At 35.9% G+C, this 26,810-nt stretch overlaps 1 protein-coding gene across 4 annotated transcripts in view; it reads right to left on the bottom strand.

Annotated features, from left to right (window-relative positions):
- CNOT2 (CCR4-NOT transcription complex subunit 2) overlaps positions 1-26,810 on the bottom strand; it is a 111,503-nt gene that overhangs the window by 57,559 nt on the left and 27,134 nt on the right. For 2 of the 4 annotated variants that reach the window (XM_029204209.1, XM_029204210.1), the window contains exon 2: positions 11,595-11,737. In XM_029204209.1, coding sequence (XP_029060042.1) covers positions 11,595-11,642 — 48 coding nt within the window. In that variant the 5' untranslated portion in view covers positions 11,643-11,737. Of the gene's footprint in view, positions 1-11,594; positions 11,738-26,810 lie in introns of those variants that run through there. The other 2 variants (XM_029204208.1, XM_029204211.1) reach the window with 2 other exon arrangements.

The raw sequence follows: 26,810 nt of genomic DNA, 5'->3' as shown, positions 1-26,810 counted from the left end.
TATTTGACAGTAACCCATCACTGCAGTGCTTACAGTACATGTGAAAATTTTATGAGCATAACAATTATTTTAAAAATTAATGGAATTATGTCAAAAATTAATGTTAATTTTTGCATTTCTGAAACATATGAATAAAGTTGTTTTATGCCTTTTTCCACTGAAATTGACAACCACTTCCAAAATACCTAATAGACTAACAGACACCTTCAGTGGTTAGAATGCCATGCCATGAGAAGTACCAAATAAGGATTTGGAGATGAAAATTTTTTTTTTCTATTTCCCAAACTTTTTCTCAAGTTAGATTACCTTTATAAAAAAAGTTATTTCATGAGTATTTCAGACTTAACAGTTTAATATGATGAGACAACACACATCTCTTTTCTATCAAAAAATCCCACTAGAAGAATTATACTACTTAGAGCCACTGGGTTGCACTGTAGTCCATGGGAATATGCACTCCTTGAGAACAGTGTACTACTAGAGCAGCCTAACACAGTGGGCCTGGTACAAATAAGCACTAATATGTGTTGAGGGTTTACCAAATGATAGGTATTACTCAAAGCACTTTATATATATTACCTCACTTAATCATAACAAAACCCCTATAAGATGTACTTTTACCTCAAATTGAGGCACAGAAGGGTAGGGCCTATGGACTCTCATTAGATTGAAAATATTTCTCTATCACAGTTATCATGAAGAATACCCAGTCCCTGCAACCCCAGTAAGATAATAAAGATTTAATCTCCACAAAAACCCAAGTGGATAGACTCCAAATTTTAGAAGTTAGCCGAAGCATAGGTGAGGGTGAGGCATGGGCTTGAAAACTGAGTGGTGAAGACCTACATTCTGAGCTGTGGGATCCTCCGTTTTCTTTCCTTAACCTGCTTACAGAACACTGTCAGTCAGACTTAAGAACCACCCCTCTACCCTACCTCTCTACCTGTGGAAAAACTGAATTGCTCTGGAGAAACAAATGTCACACACTATCATATTTTTTTATCTTAGGTATTGGAATATCCCAAAGACCTGTCCTATTCTAGGATGTGATAGTTTAGGGTGAATATGACTTGAACTTATGTTTAGAGGGCATGTGAAATTGAGAACCAGGTAGATTCATCTACTCTAACCCTAAAAGTGGCCCTAAAGTAAAGTGCTTGAAGAAACTAGATCCTAAAGATTATAGGTGGGAAATTTTTGAAGTATGTCATCAGTATGCCCATATTCAAGCAGAGATAAAAGAAGCTCAACTAAAAGAACTGTGGACTGGGACTTCCCTGGCGGTCCAGTGGTTAAGACTCCATGCTTCCACTGCGGGGGGCGCAGGTTTGATCCCCGGCTGGGGAACTGGGATCCCACGTGCCACGCAGCACGGCCAAAAAAAAAAAAAAGAACTGTGGATTGACATGACAATTGTGGGTTAGGTAAACTTTCTTTTTTTATTTTTATTTTTTTATTTTTTTGCAGTACGCGGGCCTCTCACTGTTGTGGCCTCTCCCGTCGCGGAGCACAGGCTCCGGACGCACAGGCTCAGCAGCCATGGCTCACGGGCCCACCGCTCCGCGGCATGTGGGATCTTCCCGGACCGGGGCACAACCACTGCGCCACCAGGGAAGCCCAACTTTCTTTTTAAAGGGGCTATCTTGAAGATCATGACTCAAACTTTCGAGGAACTAAGGTAAGGTGACAGGCAGTGAAAGGAATCACAAAACGCAAAATTCTTAAATAAAAATTTAATGATTTTAATGTTGTCTATGTTACACATAACTTAAAAAGCTTTAAAAAAATTTAAAGTCCTTCAAGTAGAAGGAAAATGATACTATAAAGAAAGAAGGGAAGGAAGGAAAAAAAAACAACCTCCTGGATTGGTAGTGTCTTAGGCACTGGCAAAAGCAAACACAAATCCCCTTGGGAAAAATGTCTTTTCATCTAGTCCTCAAAGAAGTCACACAGATTTCTAAGAAACATAAAATGGTAAGTTACACACCTACAAGGAATCAAGGTATCATAAGTGAGAACCAGAAGAAGCAAAAGACATGAGAATGATCTGTGGCAACTTTCAGCTGCTGGATTTATCACATATTAAACATAAGCATGTATAAAATGATTAAATAAATAAAAGAAGATACATTAGAGTCGAAATCTAAACAAAATAATGGTAAAAATGTGAAAAATAATGATAAATATGTGGGTATAGAAGACATAGACAAGATTAACGAACTTGATCTAATGGAAACAGAGCAATACACCTGCCAACTGGTCAATATGCATTTTGTTCAAGTAAGTAAACAAATAATTGATATCATACTGATCACATTCTCTACCTACAGCAGAATATGTGAGAAGTCAGCAATATGAAGATAATTAGAAAAGCCTCATAAGTTTGGAAAATTAAAAACACTTAAGACTAAAGAACAGTAAAACAAACCCTAAGGAATAAAAGGAAATATCAATAACTTAAAGAGTATAAATTGATGACTATAAAACAAAAAATAAATTTAAAGCAAGGGTGACAAATAAGATGAAAAGGCACACAGTCAACAATCTTACGGATGAAAAAAGGTGCTAAAAAATATTTAAGAATATTTAAATATTATTTTTAAATATAAATATTTAATATATTTAAATAGGTAGCATTATGAATAATTTCTTAATCCTGATAAAGAATATCTACAAAAAAAAACCCAAAACCTGCATCAAACATCATATTTACTGGTGATAAAGTCTGTAAGACAAGTAACAAGAGAAAGATTCCTACTACTAACACTTCTACTCAACCTTGTATCAGAAATGAGTGAGTTCTGAAAAGAAACGCAAGTTATAAAAATTGTAAAGTATCAAAACTGGAATTTCCAGATGATATATTTATTTACATGAAAGAACCTGCCCCACTAATAACCTACAGATAAATTATAAGAATAAAAATTTAGGGACTTCCCTGGTGGTCCAGTGGTAAAGAATCCACGTTCCAACGAAGGGGACACGGGTTTGATCCCTGGTTGGGGAACTAAGATCCCACATGCCGTGAAGCAACTAAGCCCGAGCACAACTACTGAGCTCATGCCCCTCAACCAGAGAGCCTGAGAACCGCAAACTACAGAGCCCACGTACTCTGGACCCCGTGCGCCCTGGAGCCCGTGCACCACAACTAGAGAGAAGCCCGCACCCCTTGACAAAGAGCCCACACCACAACGGAAGATCCTGCGTGCCTCAACGAAGACCCCGTGTGCCGCAACTAAGACCCGATGCAGCCGAGAAAACAGTAATCAAGTTTAAAAGTCAACTGTATGTCAATATAACAGTAACATCTATAAAATATAATTTTAAAAATACAATTTACCAAAAAAAGCAACAAAAGTACTTATGTATAACTCTGCCTAAAGATTTATAATTCCATTATTAAAAAAAATACAACTTTATTGAGAGAAAATACAGAAGACCTCAGTGTATGAATTCAGGGAGAGGAAGAATAACATAAACATATCATTTCTTCCCCAAATAAAAATGAAGTCAATAAAATTCCACTTGTAAACACAATGACTTTTTTTTTTTCAAATTCTAAATCTGTCACTGAACAAAAGGCCAAGAAAGTGAAGACAATAATAAAGACCAAGGTGGAGAGACAGACACGAAGATTTAACACAAAGCTATAGTAGTTGAGAATGTGGGACACTGGTGCAGGCAGAGACAAACACATCAAAGTAATAAAATAGATATAAGAAACAGACCCACAAATATAAACGAACTGATTTATAACAGAGCACTGCTGATTAGGAGGAAGAAAGAACAAAATCAATACATGATGCTAATATAACTGATTATCTTTATGCCAAGAAAAGGAATTTGGTCTCCTCAAACCATATACAAAAATCAATCTCAGAAAGATTTAAACATGAAAGACAAAATTAAAAATCTTTAAAAAGACATGAGAATATCTTCTTTTAATTTCAATAGGGAAATATGTCTCAAACAACCTCAATAAATTTGAAAAATTAAAAATTTGACATTATTAAATGTCAGATCAATATGAACACTGTTCATGGGACTCAAAATTGGTATAAACACACCTAAACATATTCCTAGAAGACCTTTTGTAAATTTAATTTTCATAAAATTTGAGACTACGACATGGTTCAGAAAACTTCTCTAACTTCATAAAGCTCCTTCTTCTGTTGTTTTCATGCAGTCTCTAAAAGTACAATGGCAAGTTTGCTGAGGTTTTCTTGGCTCTGTTCCCCTCTCCCACTTTAATCTGCTCCTTCTCTTTCCTCTGTCCCTGTTGTCCCTATCCTGCTCAATTTTGATTCCACTCCCAGAAACTTCTCAACAGGGTCCTGGAAGGGAGCACTGGTGGGTCAGTCTTGAGAGTTCATAGCTAGGCAGCTCAAGTCACTTTAGGTCTCACCACAGGTCCCTTAACCCTGATCTAATAAAGTGGGCAAAACCTCCCCAATTTCAAATTGGCTAATCACACTTACCACTTTCAAAATGTCTCTTCACCACTTTGAGGTGCTTCTATGCCCAGGTCCATACACCCCAATGCTTCTATGTTCTCATGCATAAAAACTGATAAATTTAGGTCTTTTGTTAGACTTTCACCTGCTTATATTTTGAGGTTCATGGAGATATTTCATCCCCAGTTTTTGTTACAAATGTTTTCATGGGTTTTGGTTTTCTATCTAGTTGTTCTATTTTTACATGGGAATTCAGAAAAATTAAAAAAACAAAAAACTAAGCTGTCACCATCAGTGCAATCATCCCAGAATCTAAGTAAGGCCTGAGATTATATTTTAAAAGGTAACTATGCACCAGTGTTTTCTTAGGTCAGTCTCCCAAAGCAATAGAAATAAAAGCAAAAATAAACAAATGGGACCTAATCAAGCTTACAAGCTTTTGCACAGCAAAGGAAACCATAAACAAAATGAAAAGACAACCTAGGGACTGTGAGAAAATATTTGTAAATGATGCAACCGACAAGGGCTTCATTTCCAAAATATACAAACAGCTCATACAATTTAATAACAACAACAAAATCAAATCAAAAAATGGGCAGAAGACCTAACTAGACATTTCTCCGAAGAAGACGTACAGATGGCCAATATGCACATGAAAAGATACTCATCATTGCTGATTACTAGAGTAATGCAAATCAAAACTACAATGAGGTACTACCTCACACCAATCAGAATAGCCATCATTAAAAAGTCTACAAATAATAAATGCTGGAGAGGGTGTGGAGAAAAGGGAACACTCTCACACTGTGGTGGGAATATAAATTGGTGCAGCCACTATGGAAAACACTATGGAGGTTCCTCAAGTCGCCATATGATCCAGGAATCCTACTCCTGGGCATATACCCTGACAAAACTGTAATTCAAGAAGACACATGCACCCCCATGTTTATAGTAGCACTATTTACAATAGCCAAGACATTGAAACATCTGTCCATCAACAGATGAATGGATAAAGAAGATGTGGTACATATACGCAATGGAATACTACTCAGCCATAAAAAAGACTGAAATAATGCCATTTGCAGCAACATGGATGCAACTAGAGATCATCATACTAAGTCAGGCAGAAAGAGAAAGACAAATACCATATGATATCACTTAAATGTGGAATCTAAAATATGACACAAATGAACCTGTCTATGAAAAAGAGTCACAGACACAGAGAACAGACTGGTGGTTACCAAGGGGGCAGGGGTTGGGGGAGGGATGGAGTGGGAGCTTGGGGTTAGCAGATGTAAGCTTTTATATATATCGACATATACATTGATATATAGGTATATATCCAATAGGATGAATAAACATCAAGGTCCTACTGTATAGCACAGAGAATAATATTCAATATCCTATGATAAACTATAACGGAAAAGAGTATTTTTTAAAAAGTATATATATGTATAACTGAATCACTTTGCTGTACAGCAGTAATTAACACAACACTGTAAATCAACTATACTTCAATTAAAAAAATAGTAACTTTGCTTCTATATTTTCTGATTGATAGAAGTATCTACACTAATGTTTTAACTTTCTATTTAATGATGAACACATTCCATATTCATGATTAGGGCAAATTATTTAAATATAAAATGTATTTCTGAAAGAGAAAACAATATTTCACGTGTAAAAGCCTAGAGCTAAGTTCCCAAAGGAGCACCACAGTGAAGACAAAAGGATGCCGCCAGATATTTTAAATCTTCTCAGGGAACACGTCAGATATCAGATATCTGTCAGATATCAGATACCACCTGAACTACGTAAGTGGTTTAGACCTAATTACTTAATTTAACAAAACTGTTAACATTTCTGTTGGCCCAGGGGCACTGTGAAAAAATTACTAAGATACTAAGGGTGCCGTAGAACCATGTACTTTAGTGAAACCTGCTTTGTGGAAAACAAATGTCATCTCATTTGATGATTTCAGAAGATGAGTAAAAAAGTATCAGAACATATAATGCACTCAAAGAAAGACCAACATTGTTAGCATCACGTAATAAACCAACCAATGAGGAACTTGGGAATTCATTTAATTTGATGTTTTTGGTTGGCCAGAGGAAGAAGAAAAAGATGAGCCATGAATGACAAATAAATGTCAAAATTTATTTGAAACAAATATTTAGGTCATGGAGTCAAAATAACTTTTGCAGCTGATAATACGATCGTGACATGAGCAGAAGCATCACATTTAAAGTGCAATTACAAAAGCGATCTCATTTTAGCAGGAATTGTATAACTGCGAGTGAAGACAACTTAACAGTCACCAATTTGAGTTTTTTTATTCCCCTTCCTTCATCCTGTGGCTACAGCCATTTGTTTCCAGGAGTTTCAAGAGCAATAAACTGTGAACCAGTTCACTGATTTCAGGTACTTATTTTTGAACAAACTCCTTCCTCAGCTCACTCTTGCTCACCTTAACCCAGGGCCAAACAGCAAGGATGTCTAAAGCCTCCGTCTTTCTGTTCTACGCGCTAGACCTATTCTGACAACTCTTGAATTGCTAAGTATTCATTTTTCAAAAATTCTTTTCCATTTTAAGTTTTCTTTTTATTATGCATCTTTAACGTACGTAATATATCAGATTCCAAGTGCTTTGATGCTGGTGCTGTTTTCAATCATACTAGAAGCTATCAAGAGAAGGTTATAAGCTACTATGTTACAACTATGACTCTAAGATACAATCAGTTGTAAAATACATCCTGATAGCAGAAAGATAAAAATTTTCAATAATGTGTTATCACTTATAATAAAAGAAATGGGGTACTTCATTGCTTGTTTACATTAAATTTTTACTGCAGTGCAAAAGAAAAAAATGTAATTTGTATACAGTATTGTACAATACTCTTGCATACTGAATGGAAGCACACGTACCAGATGAATTTGTATGTGCACCACTGATTGTTAAATAATTAGGAAACTTGTGTTTTAAATGCTTTACATTATGCAGAATTGTCAGATATCTGAAATGTCAGATAGGTGTTGAGTGTTTTAGCAATATCTGGGAAATTGTTTACGGTTTGGGGTGGGCTGGAAAGTCATTATTTTTTTTCCTATTCAAAATAACAGAATATAGGGAACCACTTTTCAAAAAATTGCCACATGATACATAAAGATGCACCTATATACTGAAATATATATGTAATAAAAATATAAAAACAAAAAGAATAAAACAAAATTCAAACAACAGAGTACTTCTGGGGAAGGAGGCAGTGGAAGGGTGGGACATGGAAATATCTCCATTAAGTACAATACTCAAGCTGTAGAAAAACGCGTATTTGTTAAAAACAAAGACAACAAATCACATTTGCACCTATATAATCACTAGAAAAGATACACACTAAACTGTTAAAAGTAAAATTGTGAAGGTAAACTTTCACATTCTATAGCTCTGTAATTTAAAAAAACTAATAGAAAGGAAATAAAATAGTTAACGGCAGGGGGAGAGAGGAGGAAATAGCAATACAATCACTGCCATCATTCTCTGACAGGATACATTCCACAAAGTTAATGTGGTATTCTAGATAATGAGGTATTCTTAAGGAATGTACAGACTAGGATGCATTAGATCTAGTTTATAAATAACATACACTGAACTAGCTAGCATATGATGTGATGACCTCAAAGTAGCATTCTAAAAATCTTGGAGATATATATATATGAGTGGCATTTTCCACAGCACACTTCGCAGTTTCTTCCTGTCACCTCTTTCTTTGTTTTAATTTTATTGAAACAACATGCATTTGAACACCTATTATGTAACTGAAACCATGCTAGGTACAGGCAGTACCAAAATAAATATGGCTCCAGTTTTCAAGACGCTTGTAACATACAGTAGCACTGTCTAATACAACTCTGTGAAATAATGGAAAAGTTCTATATCTGCACTGTTCAATATGGTGGCCATTAACAGCATGTAACTATTGAGCATTTGAAATGTGGTCGATGTGACTGAGAAATTAAATTATTTTATTTTGTTTAAATGAATTTAAATACCACTTATGGCTAGTGCCTACGGTACTGGACAGCACGGGGCTACAGCAAGACAAGGAAAAATAAACATAACTACATTGTATCATGGTACACACTAAACTAGAAGTATGCACAAAAGCTACAAAAGCAAGGAGAAGGAATGCTGAAGCCCATCACAGAATGGCTTCTGAAAGTATTGATACCTAATTCTTGAATCATGGAAGAAAGGTGAGGCATTACATGAAGAGGAACCCAAACAAGTAAAGGCTTAAAGTGTAAAAGTGCATAGCATAGAGATTTAAAAGCAGTTTTATATTACTCAATGGAAAAACTTTTCCATTTATATTACTCAATAAGCAAACAGAGGAGACAATGGAAATAAAAGTATGCGGGGTCAGAATGTGCAAAGATTATATGTAATATTTAGGAGCTCGTCTGCATTATATAAGAGAGGGGAAGAAGGCACTGGTAAGTTAACCTGGTAATTAATATGGTTAAATTTGTGCATGCTCATAGTTGGAATAAATTAGTGTAAATTAGAGAAAGAAAAGAAAATTCTAGCTAAAAACTGGAGTTACATTTCCTTGGAAGAAGCTTGACAATCTTTCTAAAAGAATAAACTATAAACCATTTACATAATTAAATTATCTCATCTGAACTAATATACCAGTCTGTCTATGCAAATAAACTTCAACTACTCTAGTCACACTCAAAAAACTTTTAACTGGGCTTAAATTCGTAGTGACAAATGAAACACACAAAGTAGATACCAATAGAAAAATCAATACTTCAACCAACACCCATTTAAAAGTCATTAGGTTTTAGCACAAAGCTGAGGGAATGCACCTTCCCAAATGAGTTCCTAAGTCTTTAATCAAGTCCACAATGAAAGGAGAACTGGGGAAATTTTATCCTTTTTATTAAACTCTGGACTATTAGCTTATTATTATCAGAATGCTTAAATAACACTATAAGACATCAAGTAACCTCCAAAAACAAAAGGCCTCAAAGATAAATTAATTAGTATAAACACAGCTACAAAGAAATCCTACTTTATCCATGAAAAACAACAAATAAAATTCCTCCAAAATGGAATTGTTAAAAATCCAGATCATTTCATCTCAGCATATACAAACTCTTAGTGCTACCAATATAAATATTAGTAATTTACCTACTATTCCTTTGAATTTCCCATATGCTCTTAATATACTCATCATAATTATCAGACAGGAAATTATATGTCTATACATGTATTTTTCAAAAGAGGTTTTCACAAATAAGTTTACAATGGCAATTTAAACAAGTGTTTCCAAGAATATTTCAACATGCACCAATTGTCACTAAGTAACAAGAAAAGAGAAAAGGGAAAATATTTTCAGGCAGAAGAACCCTAACCAAGAATGCATTTTCAGGTAAGCTAAAAGACATGAATTATTTGTAAATAATGTGACCGAAACAGTGTGACTCTAAACCATTTTTTTAGAGTAGAATGAATTAGGAAATCCCTTCATGTATAAAATATAATCTCCTTTTATTCCTTTCTTAAGTGTAAAATTTGGAATTCTTTATTAATATGATTCCATAAAGTAAATTAATCATACTGTGTGATCATACAAAAGTTCTGCTTACGCTTTACAAACTGGATTATAAACACTGAAAAGCCACACAATATAGAATCACTACATTCTTAAAATAATTTAGCAGAATCTATCAAAAGATACAACAACCCAAGTAGTGTAACCAATTAAAATCCTATGAGTCAAGGTAGTTGGAAGTGGTTGTGAGGCAGGAGTTACAGCAAGTATAAGTAATGAACAGAGGCCATGTTGATTAATTCTATAAAAACAATTCAGAACAGAAAAGGTTACAGGGAGAACTGATTCTGCATAGCCACAGCTTACTCTGGTTTATTAAAATTATAAAAATCTGGCAAGAAACTTCAGACATAAAATTAGGTCAAATTCTAGAAAGGTTAAATATGACACTACTTTTCATTATGGACAGTGCCCAAACCAGAACCTAAGTCTTGTGTTCAAAGGCTCTTTGTTATCTCACCATGAAGACCCATTTACAATTTTCTCCAATGTTCACTGTTCCAATCTGAGGGAAGAAAAGACTAACTGGGCTAAAATAAATGATTAGAAGATAAATGGTTAGTTAACAAAAGCTGCTGCTATCACCCTAGTTGCCTTCACAGCCTGGAGGGAACAAAACTTGTGGGTGGAAGGGAGAGAGGGAGGCTGGATATGTATTTGTGAAAGAAGCCTAAAGCTTATTCCTACTTAACTATGAACTACTGTGTATTCTGAGTCATTACATAATTTGATATTAAATTATTATCAAATGAATAAAGCAGATTTTCTTTGAAAAAATTAAATTCAAATGTAAGAGTTCTTAAAATCACTATTTAATAGCACTATCTTTAAAATTCACCTTCTTTTAAAAGCTCAGAAAGAAAACAGGAATATTACACCTCAACCATCCTTTCAGCATTCTTACATATTTCATAGGGGATGGATATTATTAACTAACTTAATGAGAAAACAAGAATCTAACATTATAAGGACAGCAAGCTAATGACAAATTCAATAGAATTGGGGTCTCTGAGTACCCTGGGATTTTCATTTCTATTTTTTCTATACTCTAACCAACTTTGTCTACATTCCTGTGATGCTCTAGTACCCCGAATAGATCCTAAGACTTCAGGTTTAGTCTTCCAGAAATAATACGTATAAAAGCAATCAACATTGTTTTATGGAATACTAGCTCTGAATCCAGCCATGAAGTCATAAATTGTGTTTTAGATAATCTAAGTTTTGACACAGATATACACACCAGAAAAATTATGTTCTGACACTAAAAGTATATACATTTATTATAATAATATATATACATTATTTATAAGAATAAATATACATTTATATTATAAGCATGCTTTATTCTGAAAAATGTTCCCACTATTTCAACTGTCAAACCCAACATACGTATTTTTAAAATTATAACCCCAATTTTTCAAACTCAGGTGTATCCAACCTGATTCCAATTAAATACAACATGTTAAACAGTTCATGTAACTATATGACCAACAGAAAAAAGGAAAAAAATTTTTGATCTTACCTGGTAGTTTCTTTTCTCAGATAATGTATGTCCATCAGTCCTCACCATAGAGTCGTGTCCTTTCCTCACAGTACTGGAGGCAATCAAATAGAACTGTCACTCAAGGGTCGTGTCACAGGAAGGACCGCCCACCAGTTCTCCCTCTAGAGTGGAATTATCCAAAAGCCGTCAAAATTACTAACATGTAAACATATGAACAGCAGCAAAAATATCCAATACGATACACAGAAAACAAAACCAAAAAGTACTCTTTTTATATCTTAATTGATCTTCCTCTTAACCATCCAGGGAGGGCTAGACTGGCAGACATTTTATTTGAGATAGAAGTTATTAAATATGAAAACCTTTCCCTTCCAATTAAAACTGTCTGCCAGACCTCACACATAGAAAGAAACTTACAGTGAATAAAAATGGAGTGGACAAAAAAGTTCAGCCCTGAATTGACACATTTTTTTCCTTTTAAATAAACATCCTCCTGTTAGTCTCAGAAATGTTCAATTAATTCAGATTCAGTCATCTAATTTCAAATCCCTCCCCTCAAAATGCTTATTTATACAGCCGCTATTCATTCAGTTTATGAGGTTTATTCCTATGCCATAAGATGGGAATTCATCCTATAATGTTAGGATGATTAACAGATGCAAACCTAACTCAATATTCTATTAAAATTTACTCCAATGAAGAGTAGCAACACATGTCAACTTTCTGGAAGCCTTTGTCCTTCAATCCTCCAATTTCATGCATGCTCTAATAGAATGTGCTTTTTTACATTAGGGCAGAAAAATAATGGGGCTTATTTCTTAACCTGGACAGAGCTAAATAAGTCCAAAATGACTAGGCACTGTAAACTTCAGGTACAAAAAAAAAAAAAAAAAAAATCAATCACCGAAGCAGAGGTAATAGTCTCTAGAGATGCTAACTCAAGAACGTAAATTGAAAATGAAAGACCAAAAATTCAAAAGTGGTATCTACAAAGAATTTGTAAATAGTCGTTTTTAAGACTAAAGTCTTACTTTTACTTTTACCTAACTTTTAGTAAAATGTTTACCCCAGGAAAGTAGTAAGTTAGTATACCTACTGAACTAACAATAGTTGCTAACCACTAAAAATTATATTCAAATTTAGAGCAATTATTTAATATTAGACAAAATTTACTTTCAGAGAGGATAATAAAAACATCTAATTTAATTTCATCAGAAGTATGAATCAATTTTACTAAAACCAACAAACATGCACATACACATACACATGGATTACGTCTAAAAAGCAATCTAGTAAGAAGGTCAGAAAATTTTTCAAGGAAAACATTAAAAATTAATATTATTAGATTTAAATTTTAGAAAGAATTCATGTACTGAAAACCTACACTCCACCTCCTCTCTTATGCCTGATCACAAGTTAGTGGGTGCTATATACTTTTACTTAATTTTGACCATCTTGCATTGTAAATGTTTGGCTGAAATACTTCAGAGATGCCTGGCTCTATGGCAAAAATGTAAATGTGCATTACCAAATTTATATGTACTACTGGAATTAAATACATCTCTCTCAAAAGTAACAAAGGAGAAAGGTTTTTTAAAGCATAAGTATATTTACTGCTATAAATATAATCTAGCAAGGAATTAGGTTATTCATAAAGAAAAACTACTGAATTGGATGTTCAAGAATCGTTAAGTGACATACATTTAGCTCCAACTTAAATGTTCATGACTGTCACAAAATGAGAACAAACCTATTTATTATGCATCCTCTAAACAACATTAACCCTGTTTTAATGTATTTTATAATATTAAGAGAGTTTAAAACAGTACTTGCTTTACTATTAACATGTTCATGACAAGTCTGAATTCAATGGACAGTAAGTGTAAAATTTCAGTTTTTTCTTAGAAAATAAGCATGTTTTCCTTCTTAAATAAGTTTAAGAATAAGTTGAAAGTCCATGCACTATCTTCCATTTGTACCAGTTTCATCAAAAGATATATTAGAAATCTAAAATCAGGCAAGGCTATTCTATTTTCAACAGTGTAACATTATATATATATATATATGAGATAATTAGGACTTTATATGCTAAATAATATAATTAAAAATATTTAATCTGTACATTTACCAGATTAAAAAAATATTAACTTTGGAATACTATGGATTTAGTACAAAAGTAAAGCTTGTTTTGTTTCCCCATCTTGGGATAACTTCAAGTATTTCATGGCTTAGGGTTTCAAACAACAGCCACTATAGGCATACCTCCAAGATATTGCAGGTTCAGTTCCAGATCACAGCAATAAAGCAAATACCACAATAAAGCAAGTCATACAAACTTTTTCGTTTCCCAACGCATATAAGTTATGTTTACACTATACTGTAGTCTATTAAGTATACAATAGCATTATGTCTAAAAAAACAATGTACGTACCTTAACTAAAAAACACTTTTTTGTTAAAAAATGCTAACCGTCACTGGAGCCTCCAGTGAGTCATCACCTTTTTGCAATACTAACATCAAAGATCACCGATCACAGATCACCAAAACAAATATTAGAAAATGAAAAAGTCTGTAATATTTCAAGAGTTCCAAAATGTGATGGAGACGTGAAGTGAGCAAATGCTGTTGGAAAAACAACACCCGCAGACCTGTCTGATGTAGGATTACCACAAACCTTCCATTTGTAAAAACACAATAGAATAATAAAGCACAATAAAGCAAAGTGCGGTTGTTAAGGGAACCACCAACAGAAACCGCCTGCCCTGGCCAGACACGACAGTAACCACTTGCTTGAGTTATCTTACAACAGGAGGTCCTGGTAAGGAACACAGAACTAACAAGCTACCACCAACCGGAAGAATTCGGAAAAGGTCAAAAGGAGAGGAGACACCAGTCCATATGTCCTACCAACCTCCCAGAATCCTTCTCGCTGGAATCCATCTTGGCTGAATGACGCGTGCACCACCAGGAAGAACCCTGAGTCAGAATGATTGGCCAGAGACAACCCAGAAGCTAACCCCATCACCATAAAACCCAGAGACTGCGAGCCACGTGGTAGAGCAGTTCTCCTGGGTTCCCTTACCCTGCTGCTCTCCACATGGGCACCCCTTCCCAATAAAGCCTCTTGCTTTGTCAGCCCATGTGTCTCCTCGGACAATTCATTTCCGAGTGTTAGACAAGAGCCCACTCTCGGGCCCTGGAAGGGAAGGGGTCCCCCTGCCTGCAACACAATGAAACAAGATGTATGCCTGTATGTGTTCTAACCAATATAGGAATCAACATTCTATACTGAACAATAACTAAAAATCATTATCTCCTTTCAGTAAACAAAGGGAAAAAGAAATTAAGGCACTCTTATTTTCTTCTGGGTAAACATGAAAAGCTAACATTTGTCACCACTATCTTATATTAAACAAAGATGTTCAATAACAGATTGTGTTGATACTCATCATATTAGGAATGAAAGGACAGTGAATAGATAAAAAAGGATGTGAATATATGTGTGACACAGAGAATATGTGAAAAGAAGAAAACATGAGAGAGAACATGCACCCTAGGTACCTAAATTTATTAAAGTTTATGCACTGCTTTTCCCACAAAGTCCTATAAATATTTAAAAACTCAGAAAAGCCAAATATTTATAAAACTAAAATGAAATTTTCTATAAGGCAGGGATACCTTCCAAGACAGAAAAACAGAGACTGTATTTACCTTCCTACCTTAGACAACTAGAAAACTAGAAAAAAATGTATGAAACAATGATTTTCAGACATTGAACACCATCTCAAGACAGAGATCATCAAGAGAACAAAATAAAAGTAAGCTCTATTGCGTGTAGAGTTACAAGGCTGAAACACAGGGAGGGGATTAGGCGATGGAACCCAACTGGAGCACAACAGTCTCACTGAGTTAAGGAAAAAGAGTTCAGAGTTAGGGGAAACACCAAAACAGCTAGAATTTGCAGGGCAAATGGGGAGAAGGAAGCTGCAAAGAGCTTCAAAGATATGGAGAGAGATTCCCCTCAAGGTTTTAGCTAAGTAATGATCTGTGCATGCATGTGAAAAAACTACTGAATCTGAAGAAAAAGCCTCTGAAAAGGAGTAGTCAGAACAATCCCCAGAGCTCATGTTCCCATCAACGAGAGTAGGACCTTTTAACACACAGGGTACTGAATAGAGTTCAGAAGGTAATGAAAACCTCAGTAATGAAAGCAAATAAGCTTTAAACTGAAGTATGTTCTTGACCAGCACTAACAGAGCTTAAAACCAAGCCTCAAAAAGATCAAAAGAATTCTAAGTACCATAACTGTACCCCTAAACAAAGCCCAACAATATTTAAAACAATACAACAAAACCATCATTAAATAATGTAAAATTAAATGTTTGGCATCCAATCAGAAACACTAGCCATGCAAAGCAGGAAATACAACCCATAACAAGGTGAAATATAATAAATGGAAATAAACCTGCAATTATACAGATGATAGAATTAGTGGCTTAAAGAGGTATTGTAAATGTATTCTATACATTCAAGCAAATAAAGAAAACTATGAACATAGTACCAGAAAGGTAAGGTATCCACCTGCCAATGCAGGGGACACGGGTTCCAGCCCTGGTCTGGGAAGATCCCACATGCCACGGAGCAACTAAGCCCGTGCGCCGCAACTACTTAGCCTATGCTCTAAGAGCCCGTGAGCCACAACTACTAAGCCCACGTGCCACAACTACTGAAGCCCGTGCACCTAGAGCCCATGCTCCACAACAAGAGAAGCCACCGCAATAAGAAGCCCACGCACTGCAAGGAAGAGTAGCCCCCTCTCGCCGCAACTAGAGAAAGCCCTGAGCAGCAACAAAGACCCAACTCAGCCAAAAATAAATAAATAAATATTTAAATTTTTTAAAAAATTTCAAGGCATCAAAAATACCTAAGTTGGTAGAAAGAGGAATTTTTTTTTATGGTGACAGAAAGGTTCTGTATCTTGCTTTTGGTGGTGGTGGTTATACGACTCTACACATGTGAAAAATACCACAGAATGATAAAAACATACAAAAAAGTGAATGCATGCAGAAAAGGGTAAAGTGAATTAATTTGCAGTCTAGTAAGTTATACCGATTTCTGGTTTTGATAATGCACTACAGTTATGTAAGATGACATCACTGGAGGAAGATAGGTGATGGGCATATGGGACCTCCTTGTACTATTTTTGCATCTTATGAATTTATAATTATTTGAAAGTTAAAACATTTTTTAAAGGCTCAAACTGATCATCTAGAGATAAAAATTCAATATCTCTAATTAAACATGCATTGGATAGGATTAACAGCAGATTAGATACTCCAAAAGAAAAGCTTAATGAATTGAAGACATAGCAATAGAAAAAACTCCAAAATTAAACACTGTGAGAAAAGAGCCTAGAAAAAAAAAAAAGGAACCATAGGACAATGAACAGTGAGATATCACCACTAGGGATAGTGAACTGTTGGGCAATATCAAGCAGTCTAAAATTAATGTAATTAGTATCCCAGAAAGAGTAAAAGAGCAGGAGGACAGGAAAAAAAGGCCAAACTTTCCCTAAATTTGTTGAGAACTATAAACTCACAGATCCAATAACTTCAACAACCTCTAAGGAGAACAAAAAAACACACTTCATCATTTGACAGTCAAACTACTGAGAAACAGTGATAGAGAAATCATAAAGCGGCCAGAAGGGGAAAAAAGAATACATAGACAAAAACAGATAGAAATGATGGCAAACTTGTCACCCAAAACAATGCAAATCAGGGGAGAGGTAATCAAGTTTTTTTCTGGCCGTGAGGGGTGTGGGATCTCAGTTCCCAGACCAGGAGGGATTGAACCTGGGGCCATGGCAGTGAAAGCCCAGAATACTAACCTGTAGGCCATCAGGGAACTCCCCTCAACATTTTTAAACTATAGAAAAAAAATTTAAAAAACTATTAACCAAGAATTCTAAATCTAGCTAAAATATCTTTAAAAAATGAAAGCAAATACATTTGGAAGGGTTTGGCAGTTTTTTATAAAGTTAAACATAGGCTTAACATACAACCCAGTAATTGTGCCCCTAGGTATTTACCAAAGTGTACTGAAAACTTACGCTCATACCAACACCTATACGTGAATGTTTATACCATGGAAGATGTTCTTCAAAAGGTGAATGGATAAATAAAACACCACATCTACACAACAGAATTCTATTCAACAATTAAAAAAAAACCAAGCTATTAATTTATGCAATATGGATGAATCTTAAATGCACTTGCTAGGGCAAAGAATCCAGACCAAAAAGGCCATATAGTGTTTCCATTCATGACATTCTGGAAAGGCAGAACTGTAGAGAGAGAAAATAGATCAATGGTTGCCAGGGAACTGGAGGAGTGACTGACTACAAAGGGGACACAGAGGGAACTTTTAAAGAGACTGAATTATTCTATATGGTACTGGAGTGGACACAGATGCTATGCATGTCCTGAAATCCATAGAACTTCACAACATGAAGAGTAAAGCTGAATGTATGCAAATCTTAAAAATCAACTAGGAGGTTAGAAATACAGAACTGGCAAAAGAGTAACTGTATTACAAATGTATGACACAGCCACACTGAAGGGGGTATGGAAAATGGTGCTGGCCTAAATAACTTTGGAAGATGGTATTGTGACTGGTAACTGTAACCGAAAAAAAGAACTCTATATAAACACTGTGTTCTGGTTGGTAAAGTGATTCCTTACAAGGCTGTGGATTAGTAATGCTGAAACAACTATACATGTCTACTGAAGATAAACAATAAGTAAAATAGATGGTGGTTGGTGGGAGCCAGATTTCCCACTTCAGGAAAGTTACAGGTAAGCAAGGAGGAAAGGCTAGAACGAACTATGTAGTACCTCTATTGGTATCAGTTTGTTCTCAACTACAAAACACTTTAAATATGGTAACCATTCAGATTATTAGAGAATGGATCATTTCACTGGTATGTTGTATGTTGCTTGAAAACAAAAATTTATAAAATGCTAGGTGATTAACAGGTATGTCAAAATTATATTTTAAAAGACAGGCTTGATGAAGTAATATTTAAAAGATTTTTAAACAATGTAAACAAAGCTAATGTTTTAAAGCCTCCAAATTGTATTGAATATTTGCAAATAACTAAGTCAAAAAACTTTAAACTTTTTAACAGACTGGTAACAGAATTAAATTTCAAGAACGCAAAGTAATTCATGTAACACATGTATCACTAGTGTCTACTCATGCAATAACTTCTCTCAAATTCAAGATACTTTTAGAATAAAGTTACTGAATATACCAGTATAAATGATAAAAGAATAAACATTTTACACCTTTTCTGCTGAAAACCCGTGAAATAGATTTAGTCATGCTATCAGCTTAAAATCTGACAAGAAGCCAGTAAGAGGGAAAATATAAACCAAATCTTAATTAATATAAGATAAGCAGGCTTATTCATCCTAGGTGTTTCCCTAAATCAGAGGCTAATAAAAATTCAGCACCTAATATTATCTAAACAAATGGTAACTGAACCCCAATTTTTCTTTCAAAAAAAGACTTCTCAAAATAAGAGATTAATGAGTAACATTTCTAGAAAATACTTAATTGAAGAGAAAAAAAATTAACTTTATTCTCCAAATTCTATTAAATTTTGGATGTCATCATCATACAAAAATATACACCTTGAATGGAACAATAACCAGAAAATCTGAATTCTAGTTAGTATTAGCCTGATCAGTTTCTCCTCTCTGGCTTCAGTTTCTTAATCTGTAAAATAAAGTGATCAATTTAGATGAATTTTTTTAATGTGTGCAGCTCCAAAATTTTATATTTTAAATGTTTTGTGTCAAAGTAATCCATTTAGGAAAGTGGACAATTACAGTTGATTTTTTTCCATGTTTTCTTTTTTCCTCCCACTTTATTGCTCAATAGTACTTTAAAACATGGCCCAAATATTTTGGAGGTTGGGAATGGTATCTAAATAAAAGATTTTAGGGACTTCCCTGGTGGTCCAGGGGTTAAGACTTCGCCTTCCAATGCAGGGGGTGAGGTTCGAACCCTGGTCAGGGAGCTAAGATCCCACATGCCTCAGGGCCAAAAAACCAAAACATAGAACAGAAACAATATTGTAACAAATTCAATAAAGACTTAAAAAAAAAAAAAGGTCCACATCAAAGAAAAAAAAAGATTTTAATCTGGTAGTCTTTACCAAACTCAACTTTAAGCTACAATGTGAATTTGGTCAGGTTAAGAGAGTTGAACCCGTTGGGCAGGTTTTATTTTCTGATATAGAGGACATTATATTCCAAGTTGGCTATTAATTAAAACACACTACCAAATGTGACCAATTTCACTAGAGCTCAATAAAGGCTGAAGTAAATGCACTTAACATCATCTTTAAAACCTTAGGGTTTCTCAAATTCCAGAACTATGTTAAGCAACATTTTCTTGTTAGTAGGTAGGCTGCAGTTACAAGTATTTTATGAACTATTTTCTGAACTAATTTTTGGTTCGATCACATAGATAAATGTTTTCAAAATTCTGAGTTGATGACTTGTGTTACATATAAGAAACGTGGGCAGACAAAATAAAAATAAATAAAACTCAGGAATTTCTGTTTTATACCAAACTTAGTCTGGGAAAAATGCCACATCAACTAAAAATAGTTTTTCTGAATGTTTTAATAGTACATGTTTCAAGAGTCTATGATTAACATGTAAAATGAAAAGTTGTCTACATTTACAAAGGAAAACAAATAAAAATAAATCAACACTATGCTTTTGAAATCAATTTACTCTCTGTTTGTCATAATTTAAAGTTTTGTAGCTTAATTTTGTGTGTCTTCTATTTTCTGTACTGGTAGCGTTCCTGATGCACTATTTCTTACATATCTGTGTAGTTCTGTCACATGTTATTTCAAGGAGGCTTCTAGGTACCTGACACATGGAATTTACTGTGAGTAATAGACAGTAGATCTATCTGTCTAAAAGGCCCAGCATCTTGAACCATAATTCAAAAAGAGTCATGTACCAAAATGTTCATTGCAGCTCTATTTACAATAGCCTGGACATGGCAGCAACCTAAGTGTCCATCATCAGATGAATGGATAAAGAAGATGTGGCACATACATACAATGGAATATTACCCAGCTATAAAAAGAAACGAAATTGAGTTATTTGTAGTGAGGTGGATGCACCTAGAGTCTGTCATACAGAGTGAAGTCAGAAAGAGAAAAATACCGTATGCTAACACATATATATGGAATCTAAGAAAAAAAAAAAGGCATGCAGAACATAGGGGTAAGACGGGAAAAAGACACAGACCTACTAGAGAATGGACTTGAGGATACGGGGAGGGGGAAGGGTAAGCTGTGACAAAGTGAGAGAGTGGCATGGACATATATACACTACCCAACGTAAAACAGATAGCTAGTGGGAAGCAGCCGCATAGCACAGGGAGATCAGCTCTGTGCTTTGTGACCACCTAGAGGGGTGGGATAGGGAGGGAGGGTGGGATAGGGAGGGAGGGTGGGATAGGGAGGGAGATGCAAGAGGAAACATATGTATATGTATAACTGATTCACTTTGTTATAAAGCAGAAATTAACACACCACTGTAAAGCAATTATACTCCAATAAAGATGTTAAAAAAAAGAAAAAGAAAAAAAATAAAAGGCCCAGCATCTCAAGACAGAAAATTTCTACTACCAAGTCTAAAAAGTTCCAAGTAAAATGAAATACAGGGCTTCCCTGGTGGCACAGTGGTTGAGAGTCCGCCTGCCGATGCAGGGGACACGGGTTCATGTCTCGGTCTGGGAAGATCCCACATGCCGCGGAGCAAATAAGCCCATGCACCACAACTACTGAGCCTGCACTATAGAGCCCGCAAGCCACAACTACTGAGCCCGTGTGCCACAACTACTGAAGCCCAAGTGCCTAGAGCCTATGCTCCGCAACAAGAGAAGCCACCGCAATGAGAAGCCTGCACACCGCAACGAAGACCCAACGCAGCCAAAAATAAATAAATTAAATTAAAAAAGATAATAAAGCTTAAGTAAAAAGGAGAAAAGAATAATTACACCCCTCCATTTAAAGAAGATAACATAGTGAACACTAACTAAGTAGACATTCTCCCAACTTCTCAAAGTTTACTTTTTGTAAAACACAAAGGGGCAACTTCTGGTACACTGTTTCTGGCGTGAAAGTCAAGGGAATAGCCACAGATGCTCTGCAAAGCACTGACACATGACTGTTTAGGGCACTAACACAGAGAGGAAGAGGCAATAGGCATATTTATAGAGGACAGAAATAGGCTAAAGGATTTACACTGCTTTTAATCATAGGATGCACATCAGAATCACCGAAGGTTTTTTTTTTTTTAAGAAATATTAATGTCCCCTCCCTTGCCCCTACTTTAATTAATTTGTCAGGGATGGAACCTGGTCAGCAGGTGCTTTTTAAAGTGCTCCAGGGCTTCCTTGGTGGCGCAGTGGTTGAGAGTCCGCCTGCCGATGCCGGGGACACGAGTTCGTGCCCCAGTCCGGGAGGATACCACATGCCACGGAGTGGCTGGGCCTGTGAGCCATGGCCGCTGAGCCTGCGCGTCCGGAGCCTGTGCTCCACAACGGGAGAGGCCACAACAGTGAGAGGCCCGCGTACCGCAAAAAAAAAAAGAAAGGCTTAAAGTGCTCCAGGTGATTCGAATGTACAGCCAAGGTTAAGGCTGTCGGGTTAAGACTTTATAAGAAAGTGAAATTCAAAAATGTTTTCATCTCAGTGTAAGTACTAAGCAAAAAGAAACATTATATAAATTGAAGGTAGTATATAAGAGACTGTACAGATCCTATGCATGCCAATGCACCCTTTCCTTGCCTCTTACTGTACCTCTGAGAAATAATGCTGGGCCTTAAACATTAATTTTTACACTGTTTTTTAAGCACAAGATTTCTTTTGTTGAAATACATACATTGTAAGTGCAGAAGCAGATAATCAGAAGTAGATTACAGTAAAACTTCCTTATTACAAGAAATTTCTAGCAAAAAAAGTTCCTCTAATATATTCAATACTTAGGTTTTAAAAATATGTCCACTATCTTAACATTTCTTCCTAGAAATGTAATATTAACTATCATTTGCCAAGCATTAGTCACTGTGCACTACTTTATGTATAATTTCTTTCAACCCTCAAAATAATTCTATAAGGTAGATATTACTGTCCCTTTTTTACAGATGAGAAAACAAACTCTAACAATAAGGAAATAACACAAGGTCAAGAGGTAGTTAACTAAGCTGGAAGTAACAGGGCCAGAATTTGAGCTCCTGTTCACTTAACTTGAATTCAATCTTTACATACATATATGTATATGTATATATACACATGCACACACATGTATCTCATACCAATTATCGTTTCATGAAGAAAATGTGATATATGTATTTCTTCATGAAACCGTAATTGGTAATAAATATCATAGATATATCATATACATATATCATACCAATTATGGTTTCAAAAAAATGAAATCATTTCTGGAAATTCCAGCTGTCAAATAATACATCTATTCAGAAGTCTCACTATTCTTCTATAAGAAGGAAATCAGCAATGGGGTGACAAGTAACAGACATTAATCAGCTGGAGACTCAAAGTTCAGAAAGACCCCTATCAGGAAATAAAGTACCCACAATATCCTTTCACACTGAGCTTTAGACCCTAAGCAGAGAAAAAACAGGCACTGTGTCACAAGGCAAACAGTGAAATTGTTTTGTTAAAGTTTTAAGGCTACCAGATTACTATCGTCAACCAAGGTCTCTGTGTCTATCCCAGTCACAGAAATGAATACATTCAATGTACCTTATCTTTATACAATTCTCTAAGAAGGAAGCTTCAAAATTCCTTAAAGAAGTCCAGTTTCTACATCCTTCTGAATTTTTGCATGTTTTCTACTTTTTAAATTGTCTCTCTACAACAGACACTCCTGGTTGACTCCCTAACAGTCCAGTCCTTCTCCCTGTGACTGCCATAGTTGTTCAGTGGTTCAAGCTTTCCCACATGACTTAAGAGGAAATGTTGATTGATTTAAGTAAATATGATAATGCTACCCAACCACCCCCATGCCCCTGTCAGTAAATGATTTGTGTAAGGGCATTTGAACCAACTCTGGCCAGTGAGATACTAGGAGAAAGAGGATAGGAGAAAGAGGAGAGGAGAAATCTGATTGCAGGATTTTAGGAAAGGAGAGAGAGACAGCCCCCTTTGTTCCCCTAGATGTTGTTATATCAGACTATCACATTTAGAACTACCTACTATAGCCATCTTTCAACCGCAAGAGAGCTAGCTTGGGGAATTCCCTAGCGGTCCAGTAGTTAGGACTGCGCTCTCACTGCCGAGGGCCCAGGGTTCAATCCCTGGTCAGGGAACTAAGATCCCACAAGCCGCACATGTGGCCAAAACAAACAAACTAAATCTGTGGAGAGTTAGCTTAAGGAGAATCTCACACTCTAATAATGGCAGAACAGAAAGATGAAAAGAATTTGGCTCTGGCCTTAATCACTTAGCTGTTGCATTAACCAACACACAAATGACCATTCCTCCAGAGACATGAGAAAATAAATTTTAGTCAGTCGAACCAAAAGCTTCCTAAACCTTTAGGCTTATCCACACCTAATCCTTTAGTAATTTTTAAACTATTTTATGTAAAGTCTTTCCAAGGCATCTACCTCACTTTTCCAAAGCATATACAAACACCTTAAAACAATAGTTCTTTCTATACTCATATTTCATTAGCTTAGATCATACTTAAACTAAAAATTGTATTAACACCGGCATAAAAACAGCTGATTCTTAGGGTACATGAGTAAGCTAGAGTAGTTCACTAGCTGTAAGTGCTCAGAATACTCCGGAACTACAGGAATTGAAAGCAATGGTTTAAGAGCGTGTCACTTCAGTGGAGGCTTGTTAATAAGGACACACGTCACCAACACATCTCTGCATGTGACAGATTCTGTATATAACAAACATATATTCTTCCTCTATGGGAGGTGGGGTGGTGGTGCGGGGGAGGCAGTTAAAAAGTCCTACAAAAAAGCCTAGGACATATGTTTCCAGGAGAGAAGATGAGAGTAAACCTAGAGTCAAAGAAGTAGGAGTATGAGTCTACTCAGTCTCAACTCCGGCCAGGTAGCACTGTAATAAGAGAACACAGAAACTATAAAGAACCTTTACAACCTTTAGTTGTTTTACTGCTAATGAATTAAGAATAATGACAAAACCCCACAATTCAAAAATTTCAGGCAATACAGACAAAATGTACTATTTGCTTAATATGCACAACAGCCAAGTTCCATTTTATCATACATCCTATTAAGAATAACTATAGTAGTGTGCCATTGATAAGAGGTATTTGTATTCCCTTTTAAGAAGTACTAGCTAGACAAATTATTTCAAGTAGAAATTTACCAGACATTCTGGAACAATTATTCAGTATTAAAACAGCCAAATATCCTTGATACTAATAATCATATTCTTTTCTAACTTCCTACCAAAATTATTTAAGGAGCTTTACTATATCCCAGGTAGTAAATACAGACTCAATTAGAAATGCCCATAAGAAACAAAGAACAAGAGAATTTATTTCTGTAATAAAAACTCCATTTGTACAGACCCTGGGGTCAGAAACCATGTTTCCAAATTATTCTCCACAGAGTTATAAAGCAATGAGTAACACAAAGTTACAGTAACATTCACATCTTTAATAGTAATATTCATTCATTGAGAAATGTATTTAATATTTATTAAACACAATTTACGTTTACCTAACACACAGTAGACACTAAATTAAATGTCTTTGCAGACTGGGACTTCCCTGGGGGTGCAGTGGTTAAGAATCTGCCTGCCAATGCAGGGGACGCGGGTTCGAGCCCTGGTCCAGGAAGATCCCACATGCCACAGAGCAACTAAGCCTGTGCGCCACAACTACTGAGCCTGTGCTCTAGAGCCCGCGAGCCACAACTACTGAAGCACGTGCACCTAGAGCCCGAGCTCTGCAACAAGAGAAGCTACTGCAATGAGAAGCCCGCACACCGCAACCAAGAGTAGCCCCCACTCTCCGCAACTAGAGAAAGCCCACGCGCAGCAACGAAGACCCAACGCAGCCATAAATAAATAAATTGATAAAAAAAAGAAAATGTCTTGCCAGACTGATAAGGAGTTTTTAACCTGGGTTCTAAAAATATTCCGTTTGGGCTTCCCTGGTGGCACGGTGGTTGAGAGTCCACTTGCCAGTGCAGGGGACACGGCTTCGTGCCCCGGTCCGGGAAGATCCCGCGTGCTGTGGAACAGCTGGGCCCGTGAGCCACGGCCGCTGAGCCTGCGCGTCCGGAGCCTGTGCTCCGCAACGGGAGAGGCCACAACAGTGAGAGGCCCGTGTACCGCAAAAAATAAATAAATAAATAAATAAATAAAAACATTCAGTTTGTTGGGAATTCCCTGGCAGTCCAGTGGTTAGGACTCGGCACTTTCACTGCCATGGCCCAGCTTCAATCTCTGGTGGGAGAACTAAGATCCTGCAAGCCATGCGGTGCGGCCAAAAAATAAAATAAAATAAAAAATTCAGAGTTTGTTGATCGAACACAGAGGGTATGAACTTGGATGGAAAAAAGTTACATCCTTATTCTACTAACCTCTAATTGAAATTTGGTATATCTTTAATTAAAAATGTAAGTAATACGGGGATGGTGGTGGTGGGATGAATTGGGAGGTTGGGATTGACATATATACACTAATATGTATGAAATAGATAACTAACAAGAACCTGCTGTATAAAAAATAAATAAAATTCAAACATTCAAAAAAAAAAGTAAGTGATAATCATCAAAAAGACCACAAATAAAGGATATGGAGAAAAGGGAAATCTTGTAGTCTGTTGATGGGAATGTAAATTGGACAGCCACTGTGGAAAACAGTATGGACATTCCTCAGAAAACTAAAAACAGAACTACCAAGGATCCAGCAATTCCATTCCTGGGTATTTATCTGAAGAAAATAAAAACACTAATTTGAATAGATACACACACCCCCATGTTTATAGCAGCATTACTTACAATAGCCAAGACAAGGAAGCAACCAAAGTGTCCATCAACAGATGAATGGATAAAGTACAAGTGGTGTGTGTACACACACACACACACACACACACACACACACACACACACACACACACACAC

Source organism: Monodon monoceros, unplaced genomic scaffold (assembly GCF_005190385.1).
Source record: "Monodon monoceros isolate NGI ecotype Baffin Bay Population unplaced genomic scaffold, NGI_Narwhal_1 Super_Scaffold_6, whole genome shotgun sequence".
NCBI lineage: Eukaryota > Metazoa > Chordata > Mammalia > Artiodactyla > Monodontidae > Monodon > Monodon monoceros.
Note: the sequence above shows the minus strand (reverse complement) of the source record. Positions and strands in the feature narration are given on the sequence as shown.